The 18325-nt window shown below is 43.7% G+C and overlaps 2 protein-coding genes across 2 annotated transcripts in view; both read left to right on the forward strand.

Annotated features, from left to right (window-relative positions):
• The window catches only part of LOC127055870 (myb/SANT-like DNA-binding domain-containing protein 2), a 371855-nt gene that overhangs the window by 42573 nt on the left and 310957 nt on the right, over window positions 1-18325 (forward strand). The window lies entirely within an intron of this gene.
• The window catches only part of RASAL2 (RAS protein activator like 2), a 283345-nt gene continuing 271752 nt past the window's right edge, over window positions 6733-18325 (forward strand). Inside the window, exon 1 of the mRNA XM_050962981.1 lies at window positions 6733-6875. Within this exon, the coding sequence (XP_050818938.1) occupies window positions 6818-6875 (58 nt within the window). The 5' untranslated portion in view covers window positions 6733-6817. The remainder of the gene's footprint in view (window positions 6876-18325) is intronic.

Below are 18325 nucleotides of genomic sequence, written 5' to 3' on the forward strand. Positions count from 1 at the left end.
GGAGTCATAGGTGCGGACTCTGAGGGTGAGTGCTCCGGGGTTGGAGCACCCACAGGGAAAATTTAGTGGGTGCGGAACACCCACCAGCACCAAGCTCTCCCCCTCCCCGCCCCCCCGTGCCTCTCGCATGCCAGCGGCCCAGTGCTTACCAACTCCTCCCCCTCCCTCCTAGTGCTTCCGGAGCACCACAAACAGCTGAATCGTTGTGTTCAAGCTCTCGGACAGAGGGAAGAGGAGACCAGGAAGAGGAGGGGGGGAGCAGGGGCAGGGCCAGGGGCTTGGGGAAAGGGTTAGAGTAGGGGTGGGGCCTGGAACGGAGGTGGGAGGGTCGAGCACCCCCTGGCAAGATGAGAAGTTGCCACCTGTGATCCCGGTGCTCCCCCAAATTTTCAGGAGCACTACGCAGACACGTACGCTGTGTATGCCTAAGGATAGCCCTGCTTAAATCAGCCTCTGTACCAGATGACTGGACGATAGCTAAGTAATGCCAATTTTTTTTAAAGGCTCCAGAAGTGATCCTGGCAAGTACAGGCCAGTAAGCCTAAGTTCAGTACCAGGCAAATTAGTTGAACAATAATAAAGGACAGAATTATCAGACACATAGTTGAACACACTATTTGGAAAAGAGTCAAAACGGTTTTTGTAAAGCGAAGTCATGCCTCAGAAATCTATTAGAATTCTTTGAGAGTGTCAACAAGCATGGGAACAAGGGTGATCCAATTGATATAGTGTAGTTGGACTTTCAGAAAGCCTTTGACAAGGGCTCCATCAAAGGATCTTAAACCAAGTAAGCAGTCCTGGGTAGGGCCCTACCAAATTCACAGTCCATTTTAGTCAGTTTCATGGTCATAGGATTTTAAAAATAATAAATGTCATTATTTCAGCTATTTAAATCTGAAATTTCATGGTGTTGGAATTGTAGGGGTTGTGACCCAAAACGGAGTTGTGGGGGTGTCACAAGGTTATTGTAGAGGGTGTTGTGGTATTGCTACCTTTACTTCTGAGCTGCTGCTGGCAGCGGCGCTGCCTTCAGAGCTGAGCAGCTGGAGCCCCCAGAGCCACTGCCAGCAGCAGCGCAGAAGCAAGGATGGCATGGTATGGTGCTGCTACCTTACTTCTGTGCTGCTTCCTGCAGAGCTGGGCCCTCAGTCAGCAGCTGCTACTCTCTGGCCACCCAGCTCTGAAGGTACCAGAGCAGAAGTAAGGGTGGCATGGTATGATATTGCCACCCTTACTTCTGCACTGCTGCTGAAGAGGCACTGCCTTCAGAGCTGGGTGCCCGGCCAACAGCTGTCACTCTCCAGCTGTCCAGTTCTGAAGGCAGCACAGAAGTAAGAGTGGCAATACTGCTACACCACCCTAAAATAACCTTGTGACCCCCCCCACAACTCCCTTTGGGGTCCAGGACCCCCAATTTGAGAAACACTGGTCTCCCCCCATGAAATCTACATGATATAGGGTAAAAGCACCCAGAAGACCAGAATTCATGGGGGGAGAGCAGACTTCACGGTCCATAATACATTTTTCATGGCCATGAATTTGGTAGGGCCCTAGCCATGGGATAAGAGCAAAGGTCCTCTCATGGATCAGGAACAGGTTAAAGACAGGAAACAAAGGATAGAAATAAATGGTTGGTTCTCACAAAGGCAAATAGTGGGGTCCCGCAATGATCTGTATGGGGATGGCTCTAGGTATTTTTGCCATCTCAAGCACGGCAGGCAGGCTGCCTTCGGTGGCTTGCCTGCGGGAGGTCCCCAGTCCGGTGGATTTGGCAGCACTCCTGCGGGAGGTCTGCCAAAGCTGCGGGACCAGCAGACCCTCTGCAGGCATGCCGCCGAAGGCAACCTGCCTGCCACCCTCACGGCAGCCGGCAGAGCGCTCCCCGTGGCTTGCCGCCCCAGGCACGTGCTTGGCGTGCTGGTGCCTGGAGCCGCCCCTGGATCTGTACTGGGATCAGTGCTGTTCAGCATATTCATAAATGATCTGGAAAAGGGGGTAAACAGTGAGGTGGCAAAGTTTGCAGGTGATACAAAATTACTCAAAAATAAGATAGTTAAATCCAAAACTGACTATGAAGAGTTACAAAGGGACCTCACAAAACTGGGTGGCTGGGCAACAAAATGGCAGATTAAATTAATTGTTGATAAATGCAAAGCAATACACATTGGAAAAAATAATCCCAACTATACATACAAAATTATGGGGTCTAAATTAGCTGTAACCACTCAAGAAAGAGATCTTGTAGTCATCCTGGATAGTTCTCTGAAAACACCTGCTTGATGTGCAGTGGCAGTCAAAAAAGCTAACAATGTTATGAACCATTAGGAAAGGGATAGATAATAAAACAGAAAATATCATAATGCCACTCTATAATCCATGGTACACACACACACCTTCAATACTGTGTGCAGTTCTGGTTGCCTCCCATCTAAAAAAAGATATATTAAAATTTGTAAAGGTACAAAGAAGAGCAAAAGAACTGATTAAGGGTACAGGAGAGCTTCCACATGCAGAGAGATTAAAAAAACTGGGACTGTCCATCTTAGAAAAGAGACAACTAAAGGGTGAAATAATAGAGGTCTATATATACAAAGAATGGTGTGGAGAAAGTGAATAAGGAAATGTTATTTACCCCTTCACATAACACAAGAACCAGGGGTCACCCAATAAATTAATAGGCAGCAGGTTTAAAACAAACATACGGAAGTACTTCTTCACACATTGCACAGTCAGCCTCTGGGACTCGTTGTCATTAAATGTTGTGAAGACCAAAAGTATAACTGGATTTAAAAAAGACTTAGATAAATTCCTGGAGGATAGGTCCATCAGTGGTTGCTAGTCAAGATGGTCAGGGATGTAACCCCATGCTCTGTGTGTCCCTCAACCTCTGACTGCCAGTGTAAGATGTGGAGTCACCCTGTGGCTCCACCAACCCACAAGCCAGGAACTAGTCTGGTGACTCTCAGGGCAGGTCTATAAAGCTCACCAGAGGACGAGCATCTTAATCTGTTTGCTGTTGCTCTAGGGCTTGGGAATCTTTCTTGTCTGTTATTGGCAACAGACTGTTTAAGCCTTAGCTTGCTCCAAGCTTGCTCTTGCTCCAGCGCTTCTCTCACTTCGGTTTCACTCCAACCCATGGTGACCAGACAGCAAATGTAAAAAATCGGGACGGGGGTAGGGAGTAATAGGAACCTATATAAGAAAAAGATCAAAAAATTGGGACTGTCCCTATAAAATTGGGACATCAGGTCATCCTACTCCCACCCTGCTCTGGACTCCTAATTCTGGTGCTGATCTCTGGCTCTGACCACCCCCATCATGGTTTTTGACAGCTAGATACTGGGACTGGACGACAGGGGATGGATCACTCAATGATTGCCCTGTTCTGTTCATTCCCTCTGAAGTACATAGCATTGGCCACTGTCAGAAGACAGGATACTGGGCTAGATGGATCATTGGTCTGACCCAGTATGTCTGTGCTTATGTTCGTATGACAGTCAGCTAGATCTAGAACTCCAGTTTAACATTTTAAAAGAGTGTGTTGATTAAACCCAGACTATCAACCAGTCCTGACGTGGCCAGGACAGTGCTGGGTAACTGGTGTTCCAGATAGTGTTGCAGGAAGATGGGGCAGCACTAGGTAGCTATTTAAAATGCTGCTGTTTTTTTCTCTTGGCAGCAGCTCAACAGCCACATCCTTCCCTTCTTCCCTGCCTGCTTCTCCTCTGTTCTCAGTTGCCACAGCAGCTCCTGTCTCTTCCCCTTCAGCTACCTCTCAGCTGTTCACTGCAGTGAGCTGGAGTTGCTGCCAGCTGCTGTTGAGAGAAAGAGAGGCAGCTGGTAGGAAGCAGAGGAAGGGACCACGGAGCTGCTGTTGGGCAAGGAACTTACATCAGTCTCTGGCAGGCTGAAAGGGAGAAGCAGAGTTTGGGGGAAGAAATTACGGGGAAGCATTGAAGACCTTATGGTTTAATGACCCTAGGTTATGAGCCTGGATAAGGGGGAGGGAGGGTGTGTCTGTGTGTCAATAGTAATGGAGTAGGTGTGGAGTGGAGAAGATTTAGGATGAAAAATTAGGGTCCCTATTCATCACTGCACTACAGTCTTTTGATGCCAACTAGGCTGGCATAAAGGGCTCACGAGTCTGGCATGAACACTCCCCCTCCCAGTGCCTGGGTCACCCAGGAGCCAAGATAGAGGGCATGTCCTCAGGTGGGGTGAGCAGGAGTAAAGAAGGGATGTTCTGTAGGGGCCTTTGAAGCAAAGATGCAAGATAGGTCAGTCTTCATAGCTGGCCTACCTAGTCTGTGCCAGTGCAAGCTGCTTTTCCTTTGTCCCTGTGCTAGTGCAGGAATGAATTCTGCACAAACAGCTCAGTGATAGGCCTAGGCTATGCAGAGTTTTTGTACCAGTTTAACTATTTTGGTTAGGAATGTGATTTTTATTTTAACAAAATAGTTAAATTTGTAAATGTGTATGGAAAAGCTATATTGATATAAGGCACCTTTATACCAGTATAACTGTAGCCACACTAGAGAACTGTATTTCTTTAACTGTACTGTTTTCAAACCAAGCAGTACAAAAATTCTGTGTAGAGACAAACCCTTAGTCATGTTGAGCTTGAGGTGTGGAAAAAGGTTGGCGAGACAGGCAGATTTGTAAATCATCAGCACAGAGATAATATCTGAATCTATGTGAGTGGATGAAATCACCCAGTTTGTATTGATCACTGGGTAGCCATAAACTGTTAACCATAGATTTATAGGGAAGGAACAGAAAGCAGACATAAAAAGAAATTTGAAATTACAATGTATTATATATATAGTATGTTTACAACCATTTATTTTAATTGCTTAAGCATCCATCTTAAGCCATGGGCACTTGTATACACCTTCTTATACACTTAAGGAGATCAGTGAAGTATATGGACATTCAGGACAAACAAACAACAAAGCCTACCTCCATTAATAGCAATAAAATGACCTTCCCATCCCACCTGTACTCCAAATTGCTTCTTTTCTTTCAAAGATTTGGGGAGGGTATGGAACATATAGACCAACCATGTAACTGCAGTTAAATAGATGTCTAAAAATGTGGCAGTGGACTGCTAATAACCATCTCAAACTAGTTAGGACTGTATAGGTTAAAACCAACATCCTGAATATCAACTGGAAATCTACAGACAGCCAGTGCAGATCAGAAACTGATGTTATATGTTTTATGTGACATACTGCTTAGGGAATCTGCAGAAGAAGGGGTCTCGCTGTGTTATTTTTTTTACTTCTTTATGATTATTAAAGAAAGACTGAAAGGTTGTTTTTTCTCTCTCTCTCTTTAATAATAAGAGTTTGGCTATGCTTGGTTTTTACATTCAAAATTCAGGTCTTGCCTACCCTAGAAGTCAAAGACTGTATGACTACTGGAGCATTAGTGAAATAGTGATCTCACAAGAGCTAGGAATTAAATTTGAGCAATAGAGAGGAAGGGACTGCTGGTGAGACTATTTAAAAATCTTCTTCCCTTATTTGGGGCTTGTTTACACTGGCACTTTACAGCCCTGCAACTTTCTCGCTCAGGGGTGTGAAAAAAAAGTTTCAGCGCTGTAAAGCGCCAGTGTAGATAGTGCACTAGAGCTGGTAGCTACTCTTGTGGTGGTGGGGTTTTCTATAGCGCTGGGAGAGCTCTTTCCCAGTGCTGATACTGTGACTACACAGCCACCTTGCTAGTGAAGACACACCCTTAGTTGTTTTTAGCGGGCATTTAACTGCAATGACTACTTAACAGTTTGGATAATGGGCATCATTGTCAAAGGCCCCACATTCTGCCCTAACTTCTGTGTCTGACCTCCCTCCAGATGTTGTCCCATGCAGACTGCATTACAGCAGTGCCCTTCCCAGCTGGCTGATGCCTGGGTAACATCGCAAGGACTGTGTATGAAAGGAAAGTTTTCACAGCTGTGAGGCTGGTGCTTGTGCCATTGATTTGTGTGGCTTCAGGGATGCCCCAGGGCAACGTGACACTTGGAATGAGGGATATGTCGGGGAAACCGAGACTGAGAAATGACTTGCCATTGGGGATTCTCCCTCCCTCTCTCTGTGCTTTAGGCCAGGGACAATTCAGTTGGGCTACTGGCTGCTCAGTGCATGGAGCAGACAGAGGGAGCTGAGATACAAAGGGAGGATTTGGACGGGACCTCTTCCCATACTGTGGATGGGGAGGGGGGCGTTGGTTTGGGATTGCTTGACTCTTACAAGCAGGCGCTGAGCTGCTGCCTGTGGTGTAACCCCAGGACCACTGCAGCTGGCGTGTCCCGTCCCCCGACCTTTACCCTTCTCAGCGCAGCAGCAGCCTGGATGTAGGTGGATGGCTCGACGGGCGATTGCTTTGGGCTGGCGGAGGCTTTGCTCCGGCCGCCACCTCTTGTCCATGCGGCCGGGCGCTCGGCTCTCCGCTGCTCCTGTCTATCTCCCTGGGATGCCGCCCGCCGCCGCCGCCGGGTCTCTGGGAGAAGCCGAGTCCCCACAGCCGGAGAGTGAGCGCGAGCCAGCGGCAGCCCCTGCGCGAGCCACGGCCGGAGAGGAGACGCGGGGCCGGGCCGGGCCGGAAGCGAGCTGGGCCGGAGGAATGGAGCCGGGCCGGGACGTCCAGTGACCGGGGGCCAGCGGACAGCAGCCGGTTCCGGGCCGGAGCGAGCGGGCGGCCCGCCCCCAGCAGCATGGAGCCGCCCCCGGGCGCCCCCGGCGAGCCCGCGCCCTGGGGGCAGGAGCCCTTCGCTGGACAGGAGCCGGAGGAGCTGGACGGAGCCGCTGCGGGCGTGATGGACCGGATCCTGCTGGAGTCGGTGTGCCAGCAGCAGGGCTGGGCCCGGGTCTATGGTGAGGAGCTCCGCGTGTTCACCGGGCAACCCCCCGCTGTGCCTAGCGCCCGCCCCCCCGGGGGTACCGAGCTGCCCCTCCGCCCCCGCTGTGCCTAGCGCCGCCGCCCCCCGTGCTCACTGGGCAAACCCCCACCCCTGCTGTGCCTAGCGCTGCCCCCCCCGCCCCCGTTGTGCCTAGTGCCGCCGCTCCCCCCGTGTTCACCGGGCAACCCGCCGCCCCTGCTTTGCTTAGCGCCGCCGCCTCCCGGGGTACCGAGTTGCCCCCCCGCCCCCGCTGTGCCTAGCGCCGCCGCCCCCAGTGTTCAGAGGGCAACCCCCACCCTAGCTGCGCCTAGCGCCCCCGCTCCTCCCGTGTTCACCGGGAACCCCTCCGCCCCGCCCCGCGGGCACGCTGTTGCCCTGGAGAGCTGTGGCCCAGCCCAAGCCTTTGGGTCAATTTCATGCGCTCTGGGCGCACGCATGGAGAGGGCGAAGAGGCTGGAAATCAGAGTCGTTGGATAAGTGGCATGTCCCAGAATTTTGGAAGCTCATGGTGTGTTTGTCTCTCCTCAGACCCTGGAGAGAAGTGATGTTGCGCTCCTGTTTTTAGATGTTGCTCAAATCACCTTCATATAGGTGCTTTGCTGCCTGTTACTATGAAGCTGGAGCCGACATCAAACCAAAGCAATATCACGATGTCTGAGACCCAGTGTCTCAGCGTTGAGAAGCTGCTCGGTGCTGCCTCTGCAGTCAACTCTTTGCAAGTGAATAATGAAAACAGAGTAACTTCTGTGAGAGAGAAAGAGAGAGAGCGTATGTATGTAAGCCAAACTCCCGGCACAGCCTCTGCTCTCTCCCCATCTCCCGCCCCACCCCTTAAAAGAGCAGCTCTGTTCAGCTGTGAACCCTGTTGTCAGAAACAGCCCTACAGATTAGGTTTCAGAATGTGCTATTGTTTACAGTCCCCTTTGTCAAGTGGCTGGCATGGGAGTCCATCAGAGATTCTTCAGCAGGTTGAAAAGTGATGAACAGATGAAAATTTCTAGTGTCAGCATTCATCCTTCCTTTCTGGTGATTGCAACTGTTGAATGTCCCTATGTAAAGACTTCTGATTAGCACCAATTTATAATTCCCTCTGAGGAAAAAAAACAGGCTTTTAAAGCCAGCAGTTTTACAAATTTGCTGGCAGGAAGCACTAGTTAAAATACCCTGTGATTTCCCCCCTTCCCCCGCCCCCAACAAATGCTAAAATGTCAAGATGTTTATGCTTTAGCAGTGCATGTTGAAACCTTTTGTACTGAGATTGTAGAAGTCAAATACAGGATGTTCAATTTAAAGTACCCTAGGATCCAACAAATACAAAGATGTTGTTGTGGAACAGTCTACATTTAAACCTTTTGTGTTGCTAGTAGTCAAGTACAGGACACAAATGTGCACCGTGCTTCATTTGCACCCCTTGCCAGCAGGGTTTCTGATTTCTATTAATGAATTACTAAAGGCCTGGAAGATACTGATATGGTTGGTCCCGTGGCTCCATAGTTATTGCTGTATATTAAACTGGCATCTCTCTTATTTATAGTAAAGGTTGATGAGAGTCTGGAAAAGGGTATTAAAATCTTTAGCAATCTGGCTGCTGTACAAGACCTAGTGTTATTTCCTATTCTTTCTCAAACCCTCCCTGGTATGTAACATCCTAAAATAAACCTGACTAGTATGCCCAGCCTATTCCCAGTCTCTGATTTTGTTTTTAGCAGCAGTATATGCTCTAAGTTGAAACATCATGAAACTTGAGGCTCTTGACCAGTGTCCAAATAGAGGATTAGTGTTTTATTTGTCTTTCTGTCGTTATGCCTTCTCTTCTATTTGCTCAAAGCATCTAACAGTAGTTACTCCTGTTACTTGCCTCTAAGTGAAGATTACTCCAGCCAGAATCTTGCTATTCCTCCAGAGAAATACTTGACAGTCCAAACATGTCTTGTGCTCTTAATGGTTGCAATATTTGAGTATACAGTTGATATATTACCTCTACCTAACACAACTCAAAAGTACTTCAGAGGGCTTCACAGGTTCTTGATTAAATCCAAACCTGTCTTGTCCTCATGGTTTCACTCTAGAGGACACTAATTTTATCCCTGTGAATGAATGAATCCCCCTGACCAGACTCCTCAACTTGTTCCTAGTTTACATGGTTAGGAACAAGTGATCTTTGATTCCAGTGTCATTCTTTGTGTGTCAGCTAGTAGCATCACTCCTGAAGAATAAACATGTTATCTCCAGGATGTCTCAGAACAACTAGTGGCTGAAAAACAACTGACTGCTCTTTGTTTTAGTGGATACCACCAAAGTTGTTTTTTGTCAGGTATCAATGGGGAAATCGGGCCATCATTCCTATGGAAGATGCATCATATCCAAAAGATCTTCATCCTTCATATTGAAACTGTTAGTAGACAGTGCTGGGAGATTAGATGATTGTTGTCTTGTGTCTTGTATAGTACTACGCAAAGTGGTGCTTAACAACATAGTTAGACCGATAACACCTTCCTCTCCCTCTTTCCTTTCAGTAGTATCATCTTAGTATGTAAATGATTGCAGAACATAGTGGAGGGGTTTTTTAGAAGGTTAGTGTGAGCAGAGTACAGAAGAGAGCAGTTTAGCGCTGAGCTGTATACTTGTTTAGAATTTTTCCTAAGGTCAAGTCATGAAGCAAAATGAGAATGTACTTGTGGGGAGAATGTCTGGCACCAGACAATCTGGTTGTTACAGGATATAACCTTGAGTATTAGTGGAAGCAGTAATGTAATTTCAAAATTAGCCATGGTGTAAAACATTAGTTGTTGATAGTGACATTGTACATCCTGTTTTGTGATGTCTGACATTCACATGCAGGCAGAAATAGTCTGATTTGCCTGTGTACCAATACAACTAGCTCAAAGGCTATAGAAGTTAGAGATGTATTCAAACATAATTGTTCAATAAAAGTGAATTTTGTAACCCAAGGGCTTTTAGTTGTTATCAAAACAAAGTAATTACTAGTTCTTATCTTCAGATGAAGAGATCTGGTGGTGGTAATGTCTTCTCTTCCTCCCTCCAGAATTGCATTTGGTTTTGATAGTAAACAAATATTTCAGCCTGCGTACTATTGCTTGTGATCCTTTCACAGATTGATGTGACTAAGTTTGTGGGCAGTAAGTCAAATTGAAGCAATGCCATGTTCGTACACAACTAAATATGGATTTCAAATCTACAAGTGACAAATGTATAACATATTTTAGTTATTTATAACATTAAAGACTTGCACAGTTGGTTGAAGAACCACAGCAGCATAGCTAAGGGAAAGGGGAGCAGAAAGCCCAGCCTTATTGTCTGTTGTCTAATAAATTAATACTAACTATTTCACTGTGAATAAGTGAGTGGGAAGCATATCTAATGTGAAATGTTAAGTACAGTTTTCTGTCTTGTTAAGAAGAGGAGTTATATAATAGCTATTTACTTTCTTTTCTGAACGCTTTTTATGAACACAGACAACAAAATATGCTTTTGCATTGTTCAAAATGAAAGTTAATTATCTGAGAAGTGATTCAAACAGTGGAAATAATTATTTAAAGCAAACAAGTTCTGCGCCCTCTTACTGAAATATGATTATTTTTGTGCATCTCTCTTCTGTAACTGTATACTGTTCAGTTTGCATCTATCCATGGAGCTTATTCATGATTGTTAGAGGAACCGGTCCAATTGTGGAGCCGGTAAAATTTCATTTGTAAGCACAGAGAAGAGGATTCAGTCATAATATATAGTAATTATTGGTCTCTGTGGTATGCAAGTGGTATGACAATGATGTGAATGCAGCAGGACTTTACAATGTCTGGGATGTGATTTCAGAGTGACACTGAAGTCTTATCTGTGCTTGCTGTGATATATCTAAATCATAGTCTAGCTATTTCTATATTTCCTGAGTTAACTTCAATAGCTAATCTTTAGTTTCTTTTTTTCCACTGTTTTTTGCAGGTTTGACAGTTCATGCTTAAATGAATAGCTGATGACCTCCATAAATCTATGAACATATAATGCCCTTACCCAAGGACAATGTCAGTTCCAAAATCTGATTTCTCCAAGCCTGGTTTCTGAATAATGGACAGTAACAGCAAATATGCTGTTTGTCAGCGTGCTAGTTTTAATTGTTCATGAAACACAAGTCATGTGAATATTGTGGGATGCTCTTTCCAAGAACCAGTTTTGAGACACAACGAATGTGTACTACACCTCTACCTCCTGATATAACACGACCTGATATAATACGAATTTGGATATAACGCGGTAAAGCAGTGCTCCGGGGGTGGGGGTGGGGGGGGCTGTGCACTCCAGTAGATCAAAGCAAGTTCGATATAACGCGGTTTCCCCTATAATGCGGTAAGATTTTTTTGGCTCCCGAGAACAGCGTTATATCAAGGTAGAGGAGTAGTTGATGTCTTGCTTTAGAGTCATAGCAGTTTGGATAAGAGGAAAGATTTTGTCTTGTCTTAACTAAGAGCCATAATATTTCCTTATATACACACACATACAGAGCAAGGTCCTTTTACAAGATATTCTAAAGCGCCTACAGATGTTTCAAATCAGCCCCTTTCTATTTAAAAATAAACTAAAACAAACAAAGGCTGAGTTCTCTACACTCTCAATACCAATAGTAAAAATGAACAATTATGTTGAACAGTATGGCTGGTTGAATGTCCATAGACTGTGTAACAATGAGTTTTACAGCTAGAATTGCAGCATTTGTATGAAATGTCTTGTGGTAGGGAAAAAATCAGCTCTTGCCAGATTTATCTTCTGTCTCATCATGTTGAAAACTTTACAATAATGATTGTCAAATTTGTTTTTAAGTTAATAATAATTTTAAACTTAATTCCAGTTTCATACTTATTTAATACCCTTGCTCTTCAAAATTATCAAAGTATTTTGTGTAGAAAATAAGGCATACAGGTGTCTGCTAATTCTTGTATATTCATCTTTACATGCTGATTGCTTCCTTCTTTGATCTTATCTACATTTAAGAAACATCTTTTCTGTTTTTCGACAATGGCGCAGCTATATTTTTGCTAGCAATAGTATAAGAGCTAATACAAAGCAGTCTAGGACACTTTCATCACCTTTTCCTCCAATCCTGTGAATTGCGTACACGTCTTTTGTGCATGGTGGAAGAAGCAATTGCTAGGTGGAGAAGAGAGTATTCTCTACACAGATTGAAGGGTTCCTCATTCCTCTGTGCAGATTGATGTCTGAAAAATCCATTACTTATTTTTAAAATGTAAAAGGAAGAATAACCCTAAAATCTATGGAAAAAATCCTCTTCTGATGCACTGATTTTAATTCAAAATGAAGGAGAGAACTAGAATTCTGGTACAAGGTAGAAAGGGGTTGGGAAGATAAGGTCTCTTTGGGGCTGTCATTTATTATGTGTTTATACAATGCCTAACACAGGGGTCCAACCTGGTTGTGGGCTTTAGGAGCTACCACAAGATATTAGTTAAAACTAATTTAAGAGAATTAAATGGCAAAGGAAGTAGGAGCTGAATTTATTACAGGCAAAAATGATCACATTAGGTCCCTTACGGCAGTCTAAAGAAGAGAGGTTAAATTAAGCCAAGGTTTTAAATAAATGAGCTTGATACAAATTGTAAATTGACAGCTTTACCCAGAGAGGATTTATTGCTGCCCTCTCCTTGCAGTCACAAACCTGATGTTAGATTTATTCAGAGAATTCCCCTGTGTGTCCCCTGATTCATTTAGCTATACCCACTTGATGGACAGTTCTGCCTCCGCTGGCTTGCTGCAAATGCCCTCAGGGGAGTGGGAGATGAGGACACTTTGTGCTATTGCAACACCCACTCTAGATAGACTTTCCATTGCTGGGAGCCCTGTTCTTCTCCTGGGGTATTGACAATATTGAATCAAGCTGGTGTGTCTCAGGACTGGATCTGGCCTAGTCTTTCTTGCTATTTCTTTCTGCAATAAAGCTAAGTGTAGGAGTAATAAACCTTATTATATTTAAGATGATGAACCACAGAAAATGTTAGTCACATTAAGGTTAATCCATACATGATGTGATTCAGAGTTTAACCTGAACTTGGAGTCTTGTCTTATTGTGTTTTCCCTAGGTACTACATATCATTTAATATATTAAAATTACTCTTTAATCTTTGGAGGCCCCAGCAATATCTAGGCATTTTGGGGTAGATTTAGGATGGCTCTTTTTTTCTGAAACTTCAGCTCCTCAACTCTTGTATTTCAGCCAGACTATTTATCTTTGTCTGAACATTTTCATGTGCTGCTGTTTCCTATTTTTAAACAATAGAAAAAAATAGAGATGATAAGAGGAACATAACTGTGACCCATTGACTTACTCTGAGATCATGGGTTCCTTTCAACTGCTATATTTATAGAGCCAATAAAAAGCTGAGATTTCTGTTTTATTCCTGTCTGTCTATCTGTCTATCTCCTCAAAAAAAAAAAAATTTTAAAAGGATATAGCAAACATGAAAATCAAAATGGGCTTGTCTCCAGAGTGATTTAGTCCCACGACCATGTTAATGTCCACTAGGGAATGTACTATCCCCCAGCAGGGTCCACATGGGACAGTTAGGGCAGATTCAGCGGTGTGGGCTGAAGGATGTGCTGGCCGCTGTTTCCTGCAGCTCCGATTAGCCTGGACCAGCGAACTGTGGCCAGTGGGAGCCGCGATCGGCCCGACCTGTGGACGCAGCAGGTAAACAAACCGGCCCGGCCTGCCAGAGTCTTTCCCTACACAAGCAGCATTTCAAGTTTGGGAAACACTGGACTAGATTGATGACACAGATGACAACAGACAATGGGGTTGGAACTAGAGAGAGTATTACGCAGTACAATATTATGAAGTTCTCTTGTTCTTTTATTGCATGTGTAAAATTTGCATAAAAATAAGTTTTTAAAAACAAAGATGGAAGTGAAAATTTGTGCTGTAGAGAGAGAAAAAGCAGAACTTGATGAAGGTTGCATGGCTCAGGAGTTTTAGGAAGTTATTCAAGGAGAAGGGCCGGTATGGGGGGAAGATAATGGTGCAACTTTTTGGAAAAGGGAGTTGTGGAGAGAGATGGGAGAAAAGATGCTCATGTGCAGAACACTGAATGAGAGGATGAATTTTTTTTTTGAATTTTATGTGAAGGAGGTATACTGGCTGTGGAAGAACTGGCGGGAGAGGAAGACAAATTTGGGACATTATTTTGGGTCGACTGTAGAGGTGCAAGGTAAGTGTCAGGGAGGTTGCAGTAGGCTAGAGGGTAGAAGACCATGGCACAGCCAAGGGTTTTGACAGTAAAGATGGAGAGGAACAGTGTTTGTTTTTGTTTTGGTGTTTTTATTTTGTTTTTTTAGATCTTGTAAAGGAATGAGATGTGATTTAGCAATAGATGTGAGGAATTGAGGATTACAATTCTTCTAGGTAGTTTCTTTGGCAACTAGCATTTTTTTATCACACCCAAACAGTTGGTAATGCTTGGTCAAAGTCCATTGTTTTCTTTCTTGCTATCTCACCTTAATAACATCTCAGTGATTAAAATATAAAGGCTGGGAATTTGGGAGTACAGTATTGCCAGGTTACTGTCTTTCCTGTAACTTTGATAGCTTTATCCAAGATGTGATAGCTTTTCTTTTTCAGGAGCTGGCTTTCAGTAATGGTTTTTAAGTCGTTTTCATAGCTAATAGGTAAGATCTTCTGGGACTGGCAGGAATGTTGCCCCATCTTTGGACACTTTGTCATCCATGATATTGCTAGTTGTTCTGAGATTTTTCATGTTGTGGAATCCAGTGGAAGGGGGAAGAAAGAAGCATTCATTAAGGCAGTAAGGCTTTTAGATTTCTGAAAGGCTCAGAGCTGCTGCTAGATGGCAGCTCTCCGGTCACTGCACTAAATGGTGTTTCCCCTACACCAACTTTTCCCTGTGATGTAAAAGTGTCAGTGCTATTGTATGGACAACAGACTAGCGCATTCTATATGAACTTTGAGGTGGTGGGTTGAACAAGGCTGAAATCATGGAAACTTATTTTTCATTTCCTTTCTTGGATTTTGTCTCCTAAAAGAGGAAGTCTCCATGTAGCCCTGAGTGAAGTATAACGAATTAACTGTCCATTTCCTCTTAAAGAGGATATATCCTGTGTGTATCCTTTTGTTACTGGTACTTAGAGGAAATGTGGGTGGAACTGAGCGTGGTTGGGTCTTGATAATTGCTATTTCTGTATAGCATAGGTAGTTGAGAATTTAATGTATTTGCCTTTTGGCTACTAACGTTTATTGAGATGGTTAAGTGGTTTTAGATATAGAGGGCTAGTTTTCACACCTATTTATCTTGTAATGTTAGCACAGTAGACTGGGGCACTAGCCCTTTAACCTCCTATAAACAGGGAACTGTTGAACTGCAAAAAGAACAGGAGTACTTGTGGCACCTTAGAGACTAACAAATTTATCTGAGCATAAGCTTTCTTGGACTACAGCCCACTTCATCAGATGCATAGAATGGAACATATAGTAAGAAATATATATACATATACAGAGAACATGAAAAGGTGGAAGTTACCATTACCAACTCTAACAGACTAATTAATTAAAATGAGCTAGTATCAGTAGGAGGAAAAAAAAGTTTGTAGTGATAATCAAGATGGCCCATTTCAGACAGTTGACAAAAGGTGCGAGGATACTTTACCTGGGGAAATAGATTCAGTTTGTGTAATGACCCAGCCATTCCCAGTCTCTATTCAAGCCCAAGTTAATGGTATCAGGTTTTCAAATTAATTCCAGTTCAGCAGTTCCTTGTTGAATTCTGTTTTTTGAAGCTTTTGTGTTGCAAAATTGCCACCTTTAAATCTGTTACTGAGGGGTTGAAGTGTTCTCCTACTGGTTTTTTAATGTTTTGATACCTGATGTCAGATTTATGTCCATTTATTCTTTTGCGTAGACACTGTCTGGTTTGGCCAATGTATATGGCAGAGGGGCATTGCTGGCACATGATGGTATATATCACATTGGTAGATGTGCAAGTGAACGAGCCCCTGATGGCGTGGCTGATGTGATTAAGTCCTGTGATGGTGTCACTTGAATAGATATGTGGACAGAGTTGGCATCAGCTTTGTTGCTCAGAACACTGAATAATAGTGAGGTTTCAGATTCTACATAAAAGTGGAGGGTTGAGTCTAGTATTCAGAGTTTCTTCAAGGAATTGAGCAATTATTTAATTATTGTTGCAGCTGATGACCTCTTTATTAATAATGCTGTGCCTGAGAGTAGAAAAAATGTCTCATTTATCTATAGTATTCATCGCTGTAATATTTAAGCACCTCAAAAACATTAATGTTTTTGATCTTCAAAATACTGTTAGGAAGTAGAGAAGGATTCTCTAATCACTGGAGAGGTGTAGACATAGTGTAAATAAGGCACAAATAGATCGAGTGACTTGCCCAAGGACACACAAGAAATTTGCCAATGGAATTTAAATCTCCTAAGACCTAATCTAGTGCTTTATTTGCCTATTTTAGATGATATAGTTTCATGTTTGGGACTGCCCTTAAGTCTGTTTCTTTCTCTTTGTACTGTCACAGCTCTCGACAATTATCTGAAAAGCATCTAACACTCCCTAGATTTAAGCCCTGGAAGGGAGATGTTCTCAGTGAGGAATGCATCCCCCACTTTTGAGCCAACAAAGCCCAGGTTTGTTGACCTTCAGGACACAGTATAAAGCTTATCTACTCAGAGTGATAATGGACTGATTTGAGGTGGTGATAAAGGAGCTCAGTTTAGCTGACATTGACCAATGTTTGCTTACATTTGTAGGCCTGGTCAGACACTTAATGGGTGCATTTTATACATTCCTAAAGAAATGGGCAATTTTTCTTTGATACATTTTCTGACATTGTCTACCAAGGACTGAAATTCTAAAACCCTAAGGTAAAGATGATACTGGCAGAATCACTTGCCATACATGCCTGACATCTTTTTACAGACATTTTAGATCCTATGCCAGTGAATAATGCTTTCAGATTCAGTGGTGTTTGCCAGGAGGCTTGACTGACAGCAGGTTTCCACAGTAGTTGGGAACTTTGTCTGATCTTGTTTAGGAATATAGCAAGAACAAGAGTAATGAAAATGAACTAAGAGGAAACAGAAGGCTTACTGAGTGGCATGTTCTCTGTGAAGTGACTGCAGCTGAGACACTGCTTCAAAATAGCCAGATTTGTTATGTTTCCTAGATTGGTTGAAAGGGCTGTGAAAAACTTATTCCATACAGCAGATGCACAGCAAACATACAGTATTGATTCCCAGTGGAATATCACAGCATTTTTTTATTGGTTGTTTGTTTAAGGGTTTTCTAGCACCATTTACGTCATTACAGAAATGCATCTAGCAATAACAAATACACCATACTATGTCTCCATTTTAATGTTTGTTTACAAATCAACAGATACTTCATAGCTTCTTTTGAGACTTGGAAATGAGAAGGCAGGGATAGTATTATGCTTCCCAACTACTATCAGAAGTAGATAGTAATGACATATGGACATGAAAAAGATCTGTCCCACTGCAGCATGTTGGAAGCACTTGCATACCTCATCATGCCAATGAAGGAGGAGGAGGATGATTGTTTACTTGGTAGTATTTCCATGTATTCCATTGAGTTTTTCCTTCCTCCATTAGCCAAGACCCAATGGATTAAAGTGTAAAATAGCCTTTCCTCTCTGAGGATAATGGATTTAAATCCAGTTTAAGTTGGCATTAGAAGAATTTTGTGACCTTGCCCAAATGGATATTTGTCTGCAACAAAAGGTTGTTTTTCAGTCTTCCAAAGTTGACAGCCTTTGTACTTGGAGAGGTCTTGCACTGCAGTAAATGGCATTGCAAGTAAAGATCATGTGTACTGACAGAGTTGTGTGCAGGAAGGGTGTACAGAACTTTTCTGTACTATGCCTAATTCCATAAAGCACTAGTCTTTTCTCATTTTTATGACCAAGTATATTCACTCATATTAAGAAGGAAGTCCCCCAAACCCCATCTTTTCCAGCACAGACAGGCCTCAGGAAGTGGGGCATGAACTTTGTTAGGAATTCTAACCTGTAGTCAGTTGGTGTAAATGACTACAGGTTAGAGACTAGGAGGAGACCATCCAACTCATTTTCCTTTTGACGGGGATATGAACCAATTCTCTAAGGCCATGTCTACATCTAAAATTTTGCAGCGCTGGTTGTTACAGCTGTATTAGTACAGCTGTATAGGGCCAGCGCTGCAGAGTGGCCACACTTACAGCAACCAGGGCTGCAAGTGGTGGTAGATGTGGCCACACTGCAGCGCTGTTGGGCGGCTTCAAGGGGTTTTGGGGAAGGCGAGAGCAAACCGGGGAAGGAGACCAGCTTCGCCGCGGTTTGCTCTCGCGTTCCGCGAACCACCCTGCAAAC

Source organism: Gopherus flavomarginatus, chromosome 7, assembly GCF_025201925.1.
Source record: "Gopherus flavomarginatus isolate rGopFla2 chromosome 7, rGopFla2.mat.asm, whole genome shotgun sequence".
Taxonomy (NCBI): domain Eukaryota; kingdom Metazoa; phylum Chordata; order Testudines; family Testudinidae; genus Gopherus; species Gopherus flavomarginatus.